Here is a 21,433-nt window from a genome sequence, read left to right as displayed (position 1 = left end):
CTGACAGGCAGCTCAATTGAGAAAGACCCTGGGGTCATTTTGTAGTATCACACAGAAAAAAAAAAGTTCTAAACTGCTAGCATGTGTGTGAAGGTACCTAAGAAGCAAATCAAACTTCTCTATGGAGATAGCAAGTATCATTCTATGTTAATAATTTTTTAAATACTATCTAGCCACAGTCAAAAGAGATCTTGACCAAGAGTCAGCAAACCTGACATACAATAAAAACAACCACAGGGGGGAACTTCACATGTTGAGATTATCCAACACAGATTCAGTAAACAAAAGCTCAGCCTGATTTTTTTTTCCAAATAGAAAATGAAAAATTGAGTCAGGGAGGTAGCTCAGTGACAGAACCTTGCATGTGGGCGTGGGGCCCTGGATTCAATCCCTGGCCACACAGAGACACACCCACTGACAGACAGGGACACACACCTGTAACCAAGAAACAAAGGACAAATGAAATATCATAAATGGCATAGCAGTGCTCTGATATTTTCTCTCTTTCATACATACAAGTATACAAATGAAAAAGGAAAATTAAAAGTACTATAGATGAATAAAATGGAAAATAGAGAATAAAGTTTACCCAGATCTATATTTAATTAGGTTAGAAAGGAGAGGACACAGCATTTGTACACATAATTACTGAGAATTTTTCATAATTTATGAACAATACCAATCTCTAATATATGGGACATAATGGTTTTATGGCAGATTAACACACTAAGAGAGCACTGAGAGAAAACTATAGGAAAAAATGATAAAAACTTTATGTATTTATATACCAGAGCACTTATCAGAGGTCTGGCTTATGGTGGTGTGGGGGACTGAACCTTGGAATTTTGAGCCTCAGGCATGACAGTCTCTTTGCATAACCATTATGCTATCTACCTCCACCCTAACAACTTTTTTTTAAGCTGAGAAATAAATATAGTGTGCCGTCAGAGATGTGACAGACTGCTAACTAAATTCTCAACATCAGTGGAAACCAGAAAATAAAATAACAACTAGAAGGAAAATACCAACCTACGGCAATGATGTGAAGAAAAGGGAACTCCAGTACACTACTGGTGGGAATGCAAACTGGTGTAATCCCCATGGAAAACAGTATGAAATGTCTTTAAATAAAAATGGGAATACTTTATCATCCAGCAATACCACTCCAAGGCACACAGCTAAAGGACACGGCAACACTAATTTGAAAGAATATATGTACCCCTATGTTCACAGGTGCACTATTTACAACAGCCAAGGTATGGAGGCGACCTAAATGCCCACTGGTAGATGACTAGATTAAGAAGTTATGGGTTGTCTACGGCCATACCACCCTGAACACGCCCGATCTCGTCTGATCTCGGAAGAAGTTGTGGGTTATATATACAATGGGACTTTATTCTGCAGTTAGGAAAACAGAGACTATCAGTTGAGAGGAGATGGATTGAATTGGGAATGATTATGCTAACTGAAATTAGCAAAGAAGTAAAAGACAGCTATAGGATAGTTTTACCCATATACAAAATACAGATGACTAAAGGAAATTAAATTATAGGCGGGGGTGGAGGAGGGATGGGGGGAGAGAGGAAGGAGGAGTGCAGCAAACTGACTTTTAGACTTTTAGAATGATGGTGGTTCTGGGGAGAGGCTGGGAGTATGAATCAACTTGCCAACACCCATGTCTAGTGGGGAAGCAATTACAGAAGCTAGACTTTCCACCTTCTGCACCCCATAATGATCCTGGGTCCATGCTCCCAGAGGGATAAAGAACAGGGAACCTTCCAATGGAGGGGATGGGATGCAGAACTCTGGTGGTGGGAATTGTGTCCCTCTTATCCAATCAACTAACAAGTTTATATTAAATCAATGAAAAAAAAGAGAGAGAGTGATGGTGGTTATGCGGGTGGGGAAGAACTTTGGTGGTGGGTCTAGAGACTTACACCATATGTGGGTATGAAGCTATACCTCTGAAATCTTATAGTGTTGTAAATCACTGTTAAATCATTAACTGTATATATGGAAATGTCAATCTAGAAATTTCTGCTCGGTGAATATCTTTCAGTAATGAAGGGTATAACAAGGAACTAGCAGAAAACAGAGCATTTGTACCCAGAAGATTGACACAAGGAAAATAAATTCTTAAGAATGCTGGAAGAAGAAAACAGAAAAGACAAGAGTGTGGGTAAATATAAATAAATAAAAGTACAAACACTACAGATATACATAGATATAACTTACATATTCACACACACAAATATAAATATTTCTATGAAGGAGAGAGACCAAAGCACTGCATCTATATTGCTATCTCCTATGGTGCCGAAGGATTCAGTAATGTAAGCCATGTGTTCTTACTGCTGAGCTCCCTGTCCAGAACAGAAATACTCTTCAGACATATGAGAACACTAGCCTATAGGACAAGGGAAGCATTATACAGAATATATGCATTTCACACTGATTGTACTATTCTGGGAAAACAATAATGGTATAAATATTAGAATTTAATCTGTTAAGGAGATATAGTATACTTTCTTGAGTGAATATTGATAATAGCAAACATGCAGTTATCAAATTAATAGCAAAAGTGTTCAACAATGCATAGCAAACGCATAAGATAAGGAAAATACAGGTGTAGTGGGTGGTACAGATAGAACGTAAGATCACAGATGTAAATAAAACTATTCCAAAATATAGTTAAAATTTAGTATACTAAATGATCCAGTTAAAAGATAAACATTGAGAACCCAAAATTAAAAAAATAAACAACCATCTATCTTTGCCAAGAGATATATCTAGAATTCAAGGATATAAAAGGTAGAAATTAAAGGAAAAAAGAGCCCAGGAAAATAAATTCAAAATAGGATGGAAATAACAAGTAGAAACTACTATAATAGAAGAAAAATAGGCAGAGGATGGGCTGCAGGGGGCCTGGTAAGGCCCACACATTACCAGGCTCAAGCCCCCTAGATCACTAGACCAATCTTCCTATCTATCTATCTATCTATCTATCTATCTATCTATCTATCTATCTGTCATCTATCTACGTATGTATGTATGGATGGATGTACTATCTTCCTCTCAATTTTTCTGTCTTATCAAATAAAAGAAAGAAGGAGAAAAAGAAAAAAATTATTTACCAAGAGTGGTGAATCTGTCATATAGCATAGAGTCCCATCAATAACCCTGGTGGCAAAAAAAATAAAAAAGGAAGATAGGCAAAAAAAAAAAAGATTTGCAAAGCAGAAAATGTAAAAAAAAATTAGAAAAGAATACACAAAATACTTTTCTCAAGCAGATGATAAAAATCAGACACACAGAAAATCCAAATAGTTCTAAAGACAAATTATTAGAATTGATTAAAAAGATAGATAAACACAATAAAACACAAAGTCGATTCAAGATGAAAGAAAAGGAAGACTAGGGAGGTCGTGGAGTTGTAAGGCAGAGAGACTTGTATGCCTGAGACATTAAAGGTTCCAGTTCAATTCCCAATACTACCAGAAGCCAAAGAAAGTGTAGTTGTGCTCTGAAATAATAAATAAAAAAATAACCAGAAAGACTTACATACCTTAAAAAAAAAAGAGTAAATAGCTAACTCTAAGTTGAACAAAAGAGGCACATAACTACTATGGAGAAAATGAGGTACATAACTTCTATGGGGAACAATGTGTTCATTCAGAGAAAGGGAGGGGAGAGGGGGGGAGAGACAGACTGACAAGAGACATCAAGACACTGGAATTTCCTCTGGTGCCAAAGCACCTTCTATTTGGTGCTTGGGCTCAAACTTGGGCCACACATGCCAGGTAAGTATTTTGCCCAGGCAAGTATTGCTCTGGCTGTAATTCTTATTTTAAATAAACAAACTACTTATTTTAAATAACAAGCTCACTGAATTTTCTTCATATTACATATGCATTGTTTTTTTTTTTTTTTTTTTTTGCCCGAGCAACCTCTCAGGTCACAAACTGTAGCATCTTGCCTTTTTTTGTTAAATAACATGTTATTTATTTATGTTTAAAGAAAGACACAGAGAAAGAGAGAGAGGGGGAGAGAGGGGGAGAGAGAGGGGGAGAGAGAGGGGGAGAGAGAGGGGGAGAGAGGGGGGGCAGGGGAGGGGAGGGGTGGGGAGGGGAGGGGAAGGGAAGGGAAAGGAAGGGAAGGGAAGGGAAGGGAAGGGAAGGGAAGGGAAGGGAAGGGAAGGGAAGGGAAGGGAAGGGAAGGGAAGGGAAGGGAAGGGAAGGGAAGGGGAGACCAGAATAAGTATCAGCTCTGGCATATGGTGATTTGGGGGACTAAACCTGGGACCTCAGAGACTCAGGCATGAAATCTTGCAGAACCACTATGCTATCTCTCCAGCCCCTGTAGTTTATCTTCTAATGCAGTATTTACAGCTTAAAATCTGTTTTTATATACTAATGTCTCAATTTATGATCCTTCCTAATTTTTAAAAATAAATATCAAAATGATATAGTAGTTTGTTAGTTAGATGTGCTAAAGTAGTCCACCGAGCCTGCATATAGGGGTCCTGGGTTCAATTCCTGGCACCACCAATACCCAGAGCTGAGCAGTGCTCAGGTCAAAACAAATAAACAGAAAAGAAAGAAAGAAAGAAAGAAAGAGAGAGAGAGAGAGATAGGCTAAAAACAAACCAAGAGCTTGCAATCATCCTTATAGGCAATTATATTTTATTTGCTGATGCAAGAATTTATCAACTCAAAATCCTTCTTCCATGTATCTCTATTTTCATTTGTACAGAAAAAAAAAGTCAACAAAACAGTCCTAAACCTACCTTTTGAAAGACCTGCCTGCTAGTTTGGCCTTGACTGGCATCTGGAAGCTTGGATTTCAAGTTAGTCCCTCCCCCTTTAGCTGGAAAGAATAGCTTGATAAGTCTAAACTGTTTGTGCCAACAATATGATTTATCCTGAACACCTGCTTTCTTTCTGGGGGTCCGGAATTTGGGACATGCCAGACAGAAGGTATATGACAAGGTCCCAATAAAAATACTAGACATCAAATCTCTAATGAGTTTTACTGGTTGGCAAAATTTCACACGTGTTATCACAACTCGTTACTGACAGAAGATCTTGGAAGCTTGGACCTAGATTTCCTCTGGACTTCAACCCATGCAATTTTTTCTTTCTGAGTTATGCTTTGTTTCATTTAGCTGTGATAAATCATAGCTGTAACTCTGAATACAGGATGAGTCCTATGATTCTTCTTAGTGAGTCATCAAATCTGAGAATAATCATGGGGCTGCCCTGGAGATATATTTCATAAAACCAACATTCACCTAAAAACTCAATATTAATAGTGAACACGGTCAAGAGAAATGTTTAATTTTTAAGAGATTTTATAGACACATTTCAACTAATATTCATCAAAGGTCTACACAGATAGGCCTACCCAGATAGGCCCTCTCAAATATATGATCATACTGAATTACCTTAAATATGGGGCTGGGAGACAGTATAATGATTATGTAGAAGAGATTTCATGCCCAAGGCTCTGAAGTCTCAGGTTCAATCCCCACTACCACCATAAGCCAGAGTTTATCAGTGCTCTTCCCTCTCTTTCTCTCTGTCTCTTTCTCTCTTCCTCCTCTGTATTGTTCTCTCATTAATAAAATAAAATATTTCTTAAAAATTACCTTAAGTATTAAAGTTTCTCATGTTTGCTAGGACCAAACAATATTTTCTAGACATTATTCTACACTTAAGTAGATGTTGAATATATACATGCTGAATGAAAAGCAATTCTTATCATTCAACATAAAGACCAAAGATGGATCAGCCGAGACTAGCTATCAAATATGCATAGGACATCATATAAATTAAAATGCTAAAGTTCAGATTTTTAAACATTTTTATTTATTTTCACTTTTGTTGCCCTTATTGTTTTTTTATTGTTGTAGTAGTTATTATTATTGTTTTGATGTCATTGTTGTTGGATAGGACAGAGAGAAATGGAGAGAGGAGGGAAAGATAGGGGGAGAGAAAAAAAGACACCTGCAGACCTGCTTTACTGCCTATGAAGTGACTCCCCTGCAGGTGGGGAGTTGGGGGCTCGAACTGGGATCCTCACGCTGGAACTTGGCTTCGTACCATGTGCGCTTAACCCACTGCACTACCGCCCAACTCCCAAAGTTCAGATTTTGTCTGCTTGATATGAAACAAATACATTTTCCCTTGAAGGACAAATTTGCTGATAAGAACCAATCCGTTCCACTCAATCAGCATAGGGGAATTCTACAAATATTCTTTCCTGGTGTTTAAACACCAAACTGAAAAGAAAGAAAAAAAAAGAAATCAAGACAGGTGAAAGAATTTTTAGTCTATCTACCTTATAAGCTTAAAAAATACAGACTCCTAACATTATTTTAAAAGATACAAACTATTACTTTCATGTCAGACTGTTTTAAATCTGTATTTAATTACTGTAAGCATCTCCCTGCGGTATATGTAATCATTCTATAATAAGGTAATTAAGATTCCTTGACCAGCCAATCCAGGATTTACAGCTTAATTCTCAAGTATCAGACTACTAAAGACAAGCCTGAATGTGATATTAAAAAAACAAACATTTATTTTGGGGAAGCCTTATCTTCAAAACTGAAGCTACATTTTAAAATATACTTCAGCTCATTGCTACAGAAAGGTTTGAATTTGAGTGTAATTCTGCAGCTGCAGGCGGCTGCTCTGGGTCCCCTGCCCCTCTGGCCACTGGTGGTGAGGGTCAGAACGGACCCTGGAGAGTCCCAGGGTAACACTGTGTGTCAGGGGCTATGTGCGCAGATAGGTGAGAATCACAGACACATTCAGCTCTGGTAGCAGCCTCGGAAAGGTGGGCAACTCGTTTATTGAGAGAGAAAGCAGGCAAATTGTACCCACTGCACAGGAAGGTTAAGGTAATCATTAACCCAAACACAAAGTAACACAACGCATAGTCACATTTTTGACCTACAAACTATTTGACCACAAGTAGAAAGTTACCATACAAGGTTTGATCACAAGCTTCACGATGCATATGTCTCTGAGGATAAATTACAGGCACCTCAGGGGGAGGGGGGTTGAGTAACAGGAGTTTGCGGTGTCTTTTCAAGTTTGGCCAAACACAATGTACCAGTAATTCATGGCCTTTATTTTAAGGGGAGGGGAGGGGCATGTGCAGGAAGGTAGCCCCCATTTCGGAGAAGCCATCCGTCATTAGTTCAGGAGGTCAGGAGAACCTGCTCTTGTCTCGACCCAAAGGGAGAACTGGGGGTCAACCCGCTTGGACCTCATGGAAACAATGGCCTGGACTTTCTGGGACAGTGGGCCCATCTTCCAACATGAAGCAACGGATACAAGCGCAGACAGATGCAGGTGTTCGACATACTATTATTATGTGTGTGGGGAAAAAACAATATATTCTCTAGATAGTACTGCCCCTACTTTAAAAGTCAAAAATCTCTTGACTTTTGACTTCAGGGCCCATAGCTGTCAACAATGAATAACTAGGGTCAGAACCTGGGCAACTTGGGAACTTGTTTACCAAGAGTTACACAGGATTTTCCAATGTTATGTTTTGAATTCTATGGCCTTAATCTTTCCCAGTGCTGAAATTCTGGTTCTGAGTCTCTGTGCTTGAATATGCTTTAAACGTATGAGTCAATTGTACTTAACTGGGTATCAATTAGTTCCAAGGATTTTTCTCACATGATAGGGTCATGATTTTCTTCAGTTAAAGCAAAACAAAACAGTGGGGAGTTGGTTATAAAGAGTCTGAAGCAAAGAGGTCTATGGATATAATTTTAAGAAATTCACTGATAACCTAAATGGTCTAGCAATTTTTCACCAAAATTATCAGCTGCTTTCCAAGCAGCCAATAAAAGGCCACATCAGTTGACCTTATATCATTCGCTTTCTCTTTCCTTGTCTACTCCATAATACTGTCATGTCAGAAATCCTTGGAAAGGATCCATACGTCCTATAACCTGAACAATAAGTCCCCAAGTACCTGGGGTAATGACATCTATTGTCAGAAACATGAAACTAATTCTGGAATTGCTGCTTCTACAGTGCAGCAACATAAGCAATCTCTTACCTAACCAGTAGGTGGAGACAAACACAAACCTAACTGCTTTTTTCTTTGATGCACAGGATCTTAAATCTTACAATAATTGGCAATCTTAGTTTATCTGCTTGCTTTAAACTCAGGAGATCAAAGAGCATGCAAAAAACTGGACAAGAACAATAGTTGAAGTGAATTTACAAAAAATAGTGATATAAAATAACTATGTATAACTAGGCTATTTAAACTAAAAAATATGTAGTCTACTTCCAGATTCCTGGAGAGAGTAAAACAATTCTAAATGTGAAAAATAAAGCCTATGAAGACTTTCATTCAATCAGTGAAAACTGAGTATCAACTGTACCTGGTATGATATTAAAGAATTACTACAGATTTTGCTAGGTATGATAGTACCACCACATTTATTTTTGCAGTCCTTATTTATTAGAGTCACAAATAGAAGCATTTATAGCTAATTATTACTTCCAGCAAGGAAAAAAAGACAACAGAATAGATCAAGAATAGCAAAATGTTGCTAAGTGCTGAAGTTGGATGATAGGTGTACCGAGGTCCATACACTACTCTTTTACTTGCACTTTTGCAGAATGAAGTGTTAAGAAAAAAGGCCATGCTCTACTGGTGTGAGCTAACCCTGGGACTAAGTAAACTGGTGGCATGCAGTTTTCAAGGAGGTGTCATTTCAATATAGAGCCATTGATGGATTACTTTAATGACAACTGAGCCCTACAAGATTAGTTACATATAATCCCATACTGAGAAACAAAAACCAACCAGCTATATCTACTGGAAACAATATTTTACAGGTGTAGAGCATGTCATCAGTTTTCAAAGCGAATCCACAGTTTTCTCAACTAGCTCTTACAACCGTATGAAGAGTTGAAAGGTAAGAAAACTGAGGCTTGAAAAGTTATAATAATTGGCCAAAATCACATATTTAGTAAAAATGGTAAGAGTCAGGGTAGGGTATTAATCCAAGTTTTATGACACCAAAAATCATCTTCTTGGGTCCTTGGGTCAGCAAGACAGCTCACTTGCATAGTGCACTGCTCTGTTACTACTAGGCGTGTGACCCAGGTTCAAGCCCCCCCCCCCCACATTGAAGAAAGCTTCAGTGTTGTGGTCTCTTTCTTTCAGTCTCTTTGCCTCTATTCAAATAAAAAAAATCATCTGCTTCACACTACATTGTGATTAGGCCCTTCTGAAACAAAAGCAAACATGGTGAAATGTATGCAGATTAAAACGGTTTGTTTTCTGTGTTCATTATCATATATGCTAGAGCCTGTGTTTCAGTTTCTATAGTGAAAATACGAACAGAAGGGGAAAATATGAAGAGGATGCTTTTTTTTTTTTTGCCTCTAGGGTTATTGCTGGGGCTCAGTGCCTGCACCACGAATCCACTGCTCCTAGAGGCCATTTTTTCCTTTTTTTGTTGTTGTTGTTGCTGGTGTTGTTATTGTTACTGTTATTGGATAGGACAGAGAGAAATGGAGAGAGGAGGGGAAGACAGAGAGGGAGAGAGAAAGACAGACACCTGCAGACCTGTTTCACCACCTGTGAAGCGACCCTCCTGCAGGTGGCGAGGCGGGGACTCGAACTGGGATCCTTGAGCCGGTCCCTGCACTTTACTCTATGTGTACTTAACCTGGTGCACCACTGCCTGGCTCCCTGAAGAGATTGCTTCTATAAGGGATAATATTAAACCATAAAAGTGATTAAAACAGATTTATATGTGTTAAAATTGGAAGGGACATTAGAAGCCCCCCCCCACACACACACACATAAAACCCCTGTCCAAAAGTAAAACCATTTCTTTAACTGCCTTGCATGGGTCTAACTTCAGTTTGAGTCTTTCTGGTAAGGAGCTGTAGACCCCAAAATAGTCCACTTCATTCCTTTGTAGTCTAACCAGCAAAGAAGCTTTCCTCGCTTGAGGTTGAAATCTGCCTCCTCATGCCTGCCACTTGTTGATTCTACTTACCATCTCTGACCTTCTAATGAATAAGCACACAATCTTCCTATACATTTCCTGAAGAAATTTATCAATGTCCTACATGACCTCTGCTCTAAGAACTTCTTCAGTAGAAAAAGAAAGAAAACCAATAGTTCTTCCATGGCAGTGGTTTTCAAATGGGGGACTTGGTTGTTTCTGGAGGTATGCTAAGTCATCCAGAGGATACGCGAATAAGGATATTTTAAGGCAATCCATTTCTGTATCTTCACTCACTATTATTGGGTCTGCCTGAAAACAAGTCAAATGTACTTTGACTTTTTTGCTTTGCCTTTTATATTGCTGCTCATATGCACTCATCTTAAAAGACAAACTGTTGGCTCATCATGAAAGACCTGCCTACTTTCTAAGTGACAACTGGGGAAGCCAAAGTTCCTGGGGGAGGGAGAAACCCCTGAGAGCAAAACAGAACATAACAGGAAAGAAAGAAGACAGCCACCTTCACTTCATCTTGATGATATATATATATATTCAAGGTAAGACCATATCTATCTTAGATTTAGAAACCAATGGGAAGTGTCTATTAACACTTTAATTCTGGTGGCCGGGTAGTGGAGCACCTGGTTAAGCACACATATTATCAAGCAAGGACCAGGATTTGAGCCCCCACTCCCCACCTTCAAGGGGGGATGCTTCACAAGAAGTGAAACAGGTCTGCAGGTATCTATCTTTCTCTCTCCCTCTCCTCTCTCAATTTCTCCCTGTCCTAATAAAAAATTAGAAAGAAAAAAAATCACTTAAATTTTATTTGAAAAATGAAAGTCAGATTTTTTTTCCCTGACAGAAAGTGACTCTACTCTGGCCCACTGGTTTGACAATGGTGACTAGGCTTTGCCATTTAGGTCACAGAGCTGACATTTTCCATGAACTGAATAAGGTAAAGGTGCAATTTGACCGTTCTGAAGAAGAAATATGTAAAAGAATATACAAAAAGTGAAAGAGAACATCCTCACTATCGGTTTGTACTTAGGAATTAAAATATAAGCAAGGAAACAGTTTTCAACGATTCCTTTAGCAAAATTTTTGCCGGCAAAGGCTGAGGGGTGTGGCTCTATGGCAAGTTCCAGGCTCTTTCCTCTGCTGATTATCTCCTCCTGGAAGTGTGCCCATGTCCTGCTTACTATAAACACTGCAGAGGAAGTGAGCAGTATTATGAGCCTATATGAGCAGTGGGAGTATGTCATTAAATACGACATATTCTAATTAATGTAGCCAAAAGTTCCATGCGTGGCTGTCTAAGCTGTTGTAAACAACTAACGAGCTGAAAGGTTGACATCTTTTTCACAGTAGACACAATTAAGTTCACAATAATCTGGCACTTAGATATCTGAATGAAAGTTTATGTGCTAACTGGTCTTAAATGGCATCTTTGTTTCAGCTCCTTTGCTACAATCTTATGAAATAAATTTAATTTCCATCTAGATATTCAGTATATGAACCTTGGTGGGGGCAGGGCAGCAGTTTCTGACATGGCTCCCAGTGGTCACCACCTACTGGTATTCATGTTCTTGTGGCTTGGCCTAATGATGGTTTTTTTTCTGTTCTTGTTGCCTCCAGGGTTATCGCTGGGGCTCGGTGCCTGCATTATATTACTGCTTCTGGAGGCCATTTTTCCCATTTTTGTTGCTCTTGATGTTGTTGGACAGGACAGAGAGCAATTGAGAGAGGAAGGGAAGACAGAGGGGGAGAGAGAAAGATAGACACCTGCAGACCTGCTTTACCACTTGTGAAGTGACCACCCTGCAGGTGAGAGCCGGGGGTTTAAACCAGGATCCTTATGCCTGTCCTTGCACTTCATGCCATGTGCACTTAACTATGATGTATTTTTAATAAACTATGACAAATGATAGTGTGTATTTTCTAAGATTAGGCTACAAATCTGTGACTTCTGACTTACTAGTTTACTTTCTTGTTTCTTTGCTTACTCTCAAGAAGCCAGTTACCATGTCTACGTTGTGAGCGTACTGAGGGGGTCATGTGACAAGGAATCTGAGAAGGTCAGTAGCTCATGAAGAATTAAGACTCTCAGTCCTGCAATTAACAAGTAGGAAAATGTGCTAGGAAGCAAGTCCATCCCCACTGGAACCTTAAAATGACTTCAGTCATAGCCAATGCCTTGATTACCACCTGATGAGAGATCCTAATCAAACCACTGGTTACATTTTGAACAGAATTGGATGCCAATCCCATAAATTTTTATAGTTTCTTTGAACACAATCAACCAGCTCTGAAACTACCCAGCTGCTAGTTTGTGTGTCTCTGTCTTACTGTCAAAAATTCTCAGAAATACATCAAGTGGCTTGCTGAAATTAAGATGCAAAATTCTTTATAAAATTTCCATGGCATGTTAATATGGTGATTATATCAAAAAGAGAATGTTTATTCAGTTATTATTTGTTTTTACTTATCAGAGAAGCTTGCTATGTAGAAATTTTCACTCTTATTCCTTTATTCACTAAGAATCTTATGGCTAGACTTAGATGTTTTGGGGGCCACCTATTGCTCTAAGCTATTTCTTTTAAGATTCTTCCCTTAAGTATTCTAAAAATGTTAGGGCGATTGAACATGCCCAATTTTTTTTTTTTGTCTTCTTCTTGGTCATTATAAGCTTTAGGATGAGACAGTTCTCTTATGCTTGTTACTTTGGGTCTTTTTCAACAGATGAGTTCATAACAATTGCTAAACATTAAGGAGAAAGTGTTATACAAAACTAACATTGCTTAAAACTTAAGAAAATAAAATATAAACTCACAATTCAAAAACCATGTAAAGCATTCCATCTGAGCTATATGTCTCCAATAACTCTACAATGTGGGGATGTTTCAGCATATGACAGATACTGGCTTCTCGCTTTAGATCTGAAAAATAAACACACAACATTTGTTGTTAGGTAGGAACAAAAGGCAATTAGAGTGGATGATGAATGAATAGATGTGGTCTATGGTAACATGAAAACTTCTCTAACTAGAGATGAAATCCCCCATTTGAACTAGTCTTAACTTTTAATTCTTCAAAATCTCTGACAATAAAACTTTTCATACCTGTTGCCAGTTTAATTTTATATACATTACAGACTCAGGTCTTTTTATTAAGAAATGTTAATAGGGAAAACTCATTCCTCCAAATCTTTGTAATCAAGTTTCAAAAATTTTATAACTCTTTTTTTGCTGTGCTATTAAGTGACTCCGTTTTTTTTAAAAAAAATACTTTATTTTATTTTAATGAGAGAGAGAAAGACACAGAAAGAAAGACCAGAGCACTGCTCAGCTCTGGCTTATGGTGGTGCTGGGGACTGAACCTGGGGCTCAAGAGTCTCAGGCACGAAAGTCTTTTGCTGAACCATGATGCTACTTCCTTGGCCCTTATTTTTATTTTATTTTTTTTTTAGTTTTATCTTTTTCTTAATTTTCCTAAATTGTATAAAATAATGCTGTCCATTCTTTAGACTAAAATCTAGCATTTATAAACACATGTTGGGAAGTTTTATGAAATAAGGGGCAAAAAAAAAAAACATGGCTTAAACTATAGTCTTGGTTTAATAAAAAGCACTACCATCACCATGAAACTCAGAATTTGTTTCACAACACCTATAAAATGTGTTGCGTATTTCAGGATATGATCTACAGTGCTATTCTGAAGAACAAGTTCAGGCTGTTGTGTAAGCTACCCAGTGCCATTTGAAAAATAAAAATGTTAATTTCACCATCATCACATAAAAAGCAGTTTGGACACGGGTACCATTTGCCATGGAACAGTTAAAAGCTTTCCAGGGTTAACAGTGCTGGGGTTTTAACTATTTGCAGGTGAACAAAACCCCGTGTGACATTTTAGTATTTATTTAAAGTAGAAGGACAATAGGTAAAGAAAGGATGCACTACACAAAGTAAAAGAGATACCATTATCTCCTACCTGATTTATCTGTTCAACTTAGACTTGTCAACAGGAGCATATGATTTAGTTCAAATCATGAAAGGCTTACACAACGGTAACATGAGGAAAAACTAGATGAAAAGGAAGCTACTAGTAGAGACAGTTCAAGGGAAGAGCATAGGGTTCACATGCCTGAGGACCCAGATTCAATCCTTGGCACTCCATATGCTAGAGCTGAGAGGTAGTCTAGTGTTACTCATAAAAATAAGTGCATTAGGGCTGGGGAGACAACCTAATGGTTCTGCAAAAGGCTCTCATGCCTGAGGGTCTGAGGTCCCAGGTTCAATCCACAGCACCACCATAAGCCAGAACTGAGAAGTGCTCTGGTCCTTGTCTCTGTCGCTCTCTTCTTTCTCATTAAAATAAAATAAACATAACATTAAAAATAATAAGTGCATTTGCTTTCGTTATCAATATTCCACCTATGAGCAAGACCATCTAGTAGTTACTGTTCACCTATCTGATTATTTCACTTAGCATAACCACCTCCAGTTATATTCATTTTGTCCCAAATAATACAATACTATCTTTAAATCGCTAATCGTTAAAAAGAGAGAGAATATTGACACTAAAATACCCCCTAAATAAAAAGAAAAATAAGTCTCTAAAATTTTCATTTACAAAAAAGGAAAGAAGCCACAAGAAAAGAAGAAGCAAGAGTGCAATGTTAAGAAAGTCAGAGGGTGAACAGAGAGAATTGGAGAAGGATAAGAAATGGCTCTAAAATTCAGTAACATCAAGTACTGTGGAGAAGTCAGGTTCTAAGTCAGTATGCAGGAAACAATTGTGTAATGAGTAATAAATCAAAATTTACCATGTCTCTCACTGGGCTAAACACTTTATATTTTCACTTATTTCTTAATAATCCTATTAGCTAGGTGGCTTTGCAGTAGAGGAAACTGAGCCCAGAAGCCTGTTAAAGAGATCTCAGAGCTGTCACACAGGGTGATTTTTTGAGCACTGGCCTGTTCAACGCTAAACTTGCTTTCTTCTCATGATGCCTGTAGGTCAGGTTTAGCAATGATCAGATTAGAAGAACCAGACATTAGGACAAAAATATCAGGGTCAGAGGTAGTTTGGTTTATTTGTTCTGCTGTTGTTCTAAAGGGAACAAATAACTCTTGTGTGTTTGTAAGTGGCAGTGAAGAAAAGTCCACAGAATCTGGAGAAAACTTTATGCCAGCCCTGCCTCTGTCCTTACTATTTGCCAGCTGACTGTTAATTTTTACCACTGTTTTCCTTACAAAACGAAATGAGAAAGGCAACAGGTGACACACAGCTCACTAAATTGACTTCAGAGGGCAGTGATAAGATTCACATGAGAAAATAGATGTGAGTGCAGCACTGAGTGAGGGGGCTAAGAAGGCTCAGTTTTCACTATAAATAGATCGAAGGAGCATGAAAAGATGGTTTCCCATCTCCAAAAGTCCTTGGGAATGTCCTGCAAGAGAGGAGAGGTGTGAATCAGGTGGACAGTTTGCGCTATGGAAGTCCTGACTGTGAGGAAGCCTTTTGATAAGTGTTCTGGGAGGCCAAAGGTCAGACAAGATAAATCTGATGCCTACACAGTTTTTCATTCCTTTTAAGAATCTTCTGCCTGAGTCTAGAGAAAGTTTAGGATTCTTACTCATCTTTATGCTCCTCTGGCGTCTCATTTTATTGGAAGTTGCCCTTTCAAACCTTCTGTTTTTACTTTACTTTGTCTTTCAGTTCTTTCTAGTCTGATAAAAATCTCAATTCAGTACTCTGACCTTGGAATCGAAGAAGTAAACAGATTTAGAGTTTGTCACAGTAAGAACCAATATTTTCTTGCTTTCTGTTTATTTTTTTATTTTGCCCCCATCCTACAATGTGTTTAAACCCCCACACTCAAAAGTTGCCACAAGCCACGTTTCTTATATTGCAAGATAGTATAGAGAAATGAATGCTTTGGAAAGCTATCAGGGGAGGGGATGGGATATGGAGATCTGGTGGTGGGAATTGTGTGGAGTTGTACCCCTCTTATCCTATGGCTTTTGTCAGTGTTTCTTTTTTATAAATAAAAATTTTAAAAATCCCCCGTTTAACCCGTAATTTTCTTAGAAAATGGTTAATTATGCTCTTAATCTAATCACCTACCTACCCTCAAAATAAAGGTAATATTATGGAGACTCTACCTTCAAATATTAAAACAATTGACATTTCACTGGGCCTGACATTTTGGGGGACAAAAATCAGAATAATGATTGAACATAAAAGTATATCTGAAATTTTACAGGTGACTGCTACATCCAAAGGATGGCTACATCTAGGATAATTATTACACTGCTTTTTTATTACACTTCAAGTATGGATCAACTGAGTATATGAAATATCTCAAACTAAAAATCAGTTTGAAAAAATGCATTCAAAATATAATTTCCAAAAATATCACACTCAAAATGTCTACTTTAGATGCAACATAAATTAAAAATGTAAGCATTAAGTGCTATTAATTCCTTGCTGACACAGCAAACTGAAAATGTTTTTTACCCTATCTACTAATTCATAAGCAGAGTAGGAAGGAATGTAAAAGTAGGTGATAATAATATGATTTGAAGCTGTTACTATCTGACTGTTTGGAAATACTAGCACAGAACATTCCTATGAGTATCCTGATCCAGTTACCATTACAATTGTGAAAGCTGTTTTGTCTCTACCCTCAGAATTTTTTCATTTTGCAATGGATTATTACTATTAGTAGGAAGTCAGTCCTTCAGAGTCTTCAACAAAGGGAAAGTTAGGGAAGTTGCTCCAGGTAGTCTGCTTTAAAAGGAAACTTTCCTGGAAAGTATTTATTACTATTATTTTTAATTTGTTAATTATCTTTATTTATTTGATAGGGCTAGAAATCAAGAGGAAAGGTAGGAGAGAGGGGGGAGCTGCAGCACTGCAGCTCGTGAAGCTCTTCTGCAGGTGGAGACTGCGGGCTTGAACCCAGGTCCCTGTACACTATAACAAGTGTGCTCAACCAGGTGCACTACCACCAGGTCCCAAAAGTATTTATTATTCAACTTCTGGAGGTGGGGCTTTGGTGCACTAGTTCCTAGCAAACCTCATCACCCCAAAAACAACTGTACAGAGAATACCGTACCACAGAGAAACCACACTGGCACACAGCGAAGTTAATGTGGAAGACTTCTCAAGGTGGGTGAACGTGTGATGGTGGCCAACAGAGGGAGGAGTGGCTAATCAGAACAATACTACTATGAATTTGGTGCTTGTCAGCTTCCTCTGTTATAAAAGTTTAGGATGTAGCATTTTGTGGACAGAGAAGAAACTACAGGTCTTGAGTACTTGACTCCAGGGAATCTCCTGAGAGGACTAAGATTCTGAACTGCCCATCATGTCTCACCTCTGGGAGAACCCAGTAGAGCTAGTCCAGATAGATTCCATCCCCAGAGGAAAATCTTTGGAGTGAAAAGTCACAGACAGAACTGAATTGCTATATGAAACAGGAAACTGAGCCTGTTCTATTAAGAATTCTGATAGGAGAACTATCAGATGAACTACACTGGAAGTTTACAGGATCTAGTGCAGGGCTGAGCACTCCCAATGGACTGAACACTTCCCAGTCCTCTAAGGCAGTGCCAGATACCACCAATGCAGTTTCCACTCTTCACTGTTCTCCCTGACCCACCACAACTTATAAACAAGGAATTCATCGCGATAGCCACAGCACCATCCACAAATAAACATCGGAAGCTAAGCTAAATGCATAAAGCCAGAAAACCTGCAAACATTCCATTAAAAAAAAAACAATATGGAATTCCCTAGAGAAATGAGTCCATAGAAGTCCATGAAGATATAGAACTAGAGAGTTTATCAGAGAAAGAATATAGATTATTCATCATAAAGAATTTAAGGAAATTAGAAACTCCTAACGCACAGAAGCTGACAGGAACTCATGGAATACTTCACCAAAGTGATTATAGGTTTGAAGTGGGACAAATCTAAACAGAGACACAGGGAGCAAAGAGTGCTTTGCGTAATATTCAGGCTCAATTGGAAGACTTAACAAGTAGACTCAATCATACAGTACAAAATATCACAATTTTAAGATAAAAGTGACCACACTCTCTGAAAGATGGAGAAACAAATGAAGCAATACTATCAGAAATATCAGATTCAATTAGAAGACTAAACATATGGAAAATGGAAACTTAACATAGGGAGATGGGGGCAGAGATTATATTCAAGAAAATAATAACTGAAAAATGTCCAAATCTGGGGAAAGAACATATAGTTCAGGAAGTATAGAAAACACACAGATTCCAGAACAAAAATTACATACAAAAAACAAATCACTGTAAAATTATCAAAAGCCAAGGGCAAAGTAAACACCTTTCAGGTTGCTAAAGGAAGAAAGTGACATAAAAAATGTAGCACAATCAGACTTTTCAGCAGTAAACCTAAAGGGTAGGAGAGAATGGAATGACATAGTCAAAGTACTGAAAGATAAGAAGTGCCGACCGTGAATACTTTACCCAACAAAATTATCACTCAGTCATGATGGTGAAATATAGGCCTTCTCAGATACACAAAAATCAACAGAGTTTGACATCATTAGATATGATTTTCAGGAGCAGATCAAAGGTGTTTTACAAGAAGAAACAAAGAAACACAAAACTCTGAGTAAGATGAGAAATAGTCAAACAGAACCCGAAACACAAACAATATAATATGAGACAACAACAAAACAGAAAAGGGGAGGAAGAACTGAACATAAATAGTACAATGAATTAAGACCAATATAAAAAGGACTGCTATAATAAATTGGATACAACCTTCATGGTAACCCCAAGACAAAATATGGAGAAGGCTCATAGGAGAAACTGAGAGAATCATCATAGAAAGCCTATCCACCCAAAATGGGGGAAGACAGAAACAAGTGGTGGGAAAAAAAGTCGGAAATTACCAAAAACCAAAAAAATTGAATGAGAGTAATTAAGATATATATATATATATATATTTATCCTGACCATGAATGGTGTGAACTCACCAATTAAGAGACAGTGTGTCCTACTGGATTAAAAACATATCAATGCATAAAATGATTCACATTAGATACAAAGACAAATGTAGACTTAGTGAAACACTGGAGCAAGGGGTAACAAGCCCACATAAAGAAAGTGGTTAGGAACTGCTATTCTCATATCAGATATAACAGTCAAAAAAGGTAATTAGGGACAAAAAGATACTATATGATGATCAAAGGATCAATCCAACAAAAAAAAAGTATATTGGGTACAGGAAAATACATTAAACATACTAATGAGCCTTACTGACAACAACACAGAAACAATAGGGGACCATACTACATCATTTATGAGAAAGAGCCTCTAGTTGAAAAATCAACAAAAAATAGTGCCCTTAAATTAAGCAATAGATGAGTTGGACTTACCAGACACATGCAGAAACTCCCATGCCAAAATAAGCAAATGAATAGTCTTTGCAAGCACACATGGAACATTTTTGAGGATCAACTGACCATATGCTGGGACGCAAAAAGAGTCTTTATAAATATAAGAAGATTGAAATAATAAAAGCATCTTTTCTAATCACAATGGTATGAAGCTAGAAATCAACCACAAAAAGAAAATGAGTAAAATCTTTAACATGTGGAGACTAAACAAAATACTCCTGAATAGCACTTGGGTAAATGAAATAAACTCAAAAGAGAAATGGAAAATTATCTGGAGAATAATTTAAATGAAAAGACAAGCTATCAGATCATATAGGAGACAGCAAACTAGATACTTATGGGATAAGTTCATATGGAAATAGCAGTATAGGCCCACATTAACAAAGGAAGATACCAAATAAGCAATCTAATTTTACATCTGAAGGAACTTGAAATGGAGCAACAGATAGACACACCTGGAAGAAGCAACCTGGAAGAAATGGATACATTCTTGGGATCATGCTATCTCCTAAGACTGACCTGAATAGGCTTATAACTAGTGCAGAAATTGAAGCAAAACTGTTTATATTCTGCTAGTCCTTTCTGGTCTGCCCTTTCAAGTTTTTGTTTAGAAATTAAGAGATAGTCTTATGGGATATCCTTTATAAGTGACTCTTCGCTTTTCTCTAGCAGCCTTCAGAATCTTCTTTTATCTTTATCATTTTAATTATTATGTGCTTTAGCAAGCATAGGTTTGGATTAATTTTATTTGGTTCTCTCTCTGAGTTTCCTGGATCTGGGAGGATCTATTTCCTAATTTAATTTGGGGAGATTTTTCCAGAAATATTTCTTCACATATGAATTCTGTCCACTTCTCTTTCTTGAATCCTTATGATGAAAATGTTGTTCCTCTTAATATTGTCTTGTAACTTTCTTATATTATCTTCATTTGCTATTCTTTTTGCTATTCTGTTTTGGGTGGCTTCTTCTATCTTTTTGCTCTCCACTTCAACCTCTGGCACATACGTTCGTGTGTGTGTGTGTGTGTGTGTGTGTGTGTGTGTATGTGTGTGTGTTTGTGTTGTTTTAGTTTAGTCATTGCACTCTTTTCTCCTCTGATCAGTGATTTTTCTATTTTGCATTTCTTCTTCATACATCTCATTTTAGTGAACATGCATAGGACCACTGCTCTGAAGTCTTCATCAAGAGTTTGCATAGCTCTGTTGAATTCAGGGATTTCTTCAAGTTACTGTCTTGGTCCATCATTGTCAGTGATTTCCTCTGGTTGTTTCCAACTTTCTGCATCTGTATTTGGCCAAGGGAAGTGGCAGCAGCAGTGGTGGGCTGGCAGCTGGGTAGGGCAGACAATGGTGGAGTCACTGGATGGCCAGGGTAAGTGGCAGCAGTAGGAGCAGCTGGCTGTGCAGTTGATGTCAGCGGCAGGAACCTGGCTGGATGTCATGGAGCTGAGTGAGGAACAAATCTTATCCTTTGATGTGAAAGTCACTCTGTCCTTGTCACTTGGATTCTGGATTTTATTCTTTTGTTGTTAGTGTAGCTGAGTTCCAAGCTCATTTCTATGCTGATTTTTTTCCATGTATATTGTAGATTTTGTTTTGGTGGTGTTGAAAGAAAACAGGACCTGTCAGTTTGCCACCATCTTAAACGGTCAACATTTAAGCTTTTAAGTACCCTCTGTAAGTTCTCATTTAATAATTATAACAACCCTGAAATAACTCTACTTCCATTTTAGAAAGGATGAAACTGAAGACCTAAGTTTTAATGACATAATTAAAATTTTGAAATTACACAACTCATATTCAGGGCAAGTGTGGAAGTTCAGTATCCTTTCCATCATACCACAATGGCTTCTGAAGCTGAGTAACTTTTTTTTAAAACATTTATTTATTCCCTTTTGTTGCCCTTGTTGTAGTTATTGATGTCATTGTTGTTGGATAGGACAGAAATGGAGAGAGGAGGGGGAAGATAGAGAGGGCAGAGAA

At 37.8% G+C, this 21,433-nt stretch overlaps 1 protein-coding gene across 12 annotated transcripts in view; it reads right to left on the bottom strand.

Annotated features, from left to right (window-relative positions):
* The window catches only part of CASK (calcium/calmodulin dependent serine protein kinase), a 392,391-nt gene that overhangs the window by 220,608 nt on the left and 150,350 nt on the right, over positions 1–21,433 (bottom strand). For all 12 annotated transcript variants that reach the window (XM_060182549.1, XM_060182551.1, XM_060182553.1 and 9 more), the window contains exon 3: positions 12,831–12,936. In XM_060182549.1, coding sequence (XP_060038532.1) covers positions 12,831–12,936 — 106 coding nt within the window. The remainder of the gene's footprint in view (positions 1–12,830; positions 12,937–21,433) is intronic.

Source organism: Erinaceus europaeus, chromosome X, assembly GCF_950295315.1.
Source record: "Erinaceus europaeus chromosome X, mEriEur2.1, whole genome shotgun sequence".
NCBI classification, from domain to species: Eukaryota; Metazoa; Chordata; class Mammalia; order Eulipotyphla; family Erinaceidae; genus Erinaceus; species Erinaceus europaeus.
The sequence above is the reverse complement of the archived record's forward strand: the minus strand, read 5'-3'. Positions and strand labels throughout refer to the sequence as shown.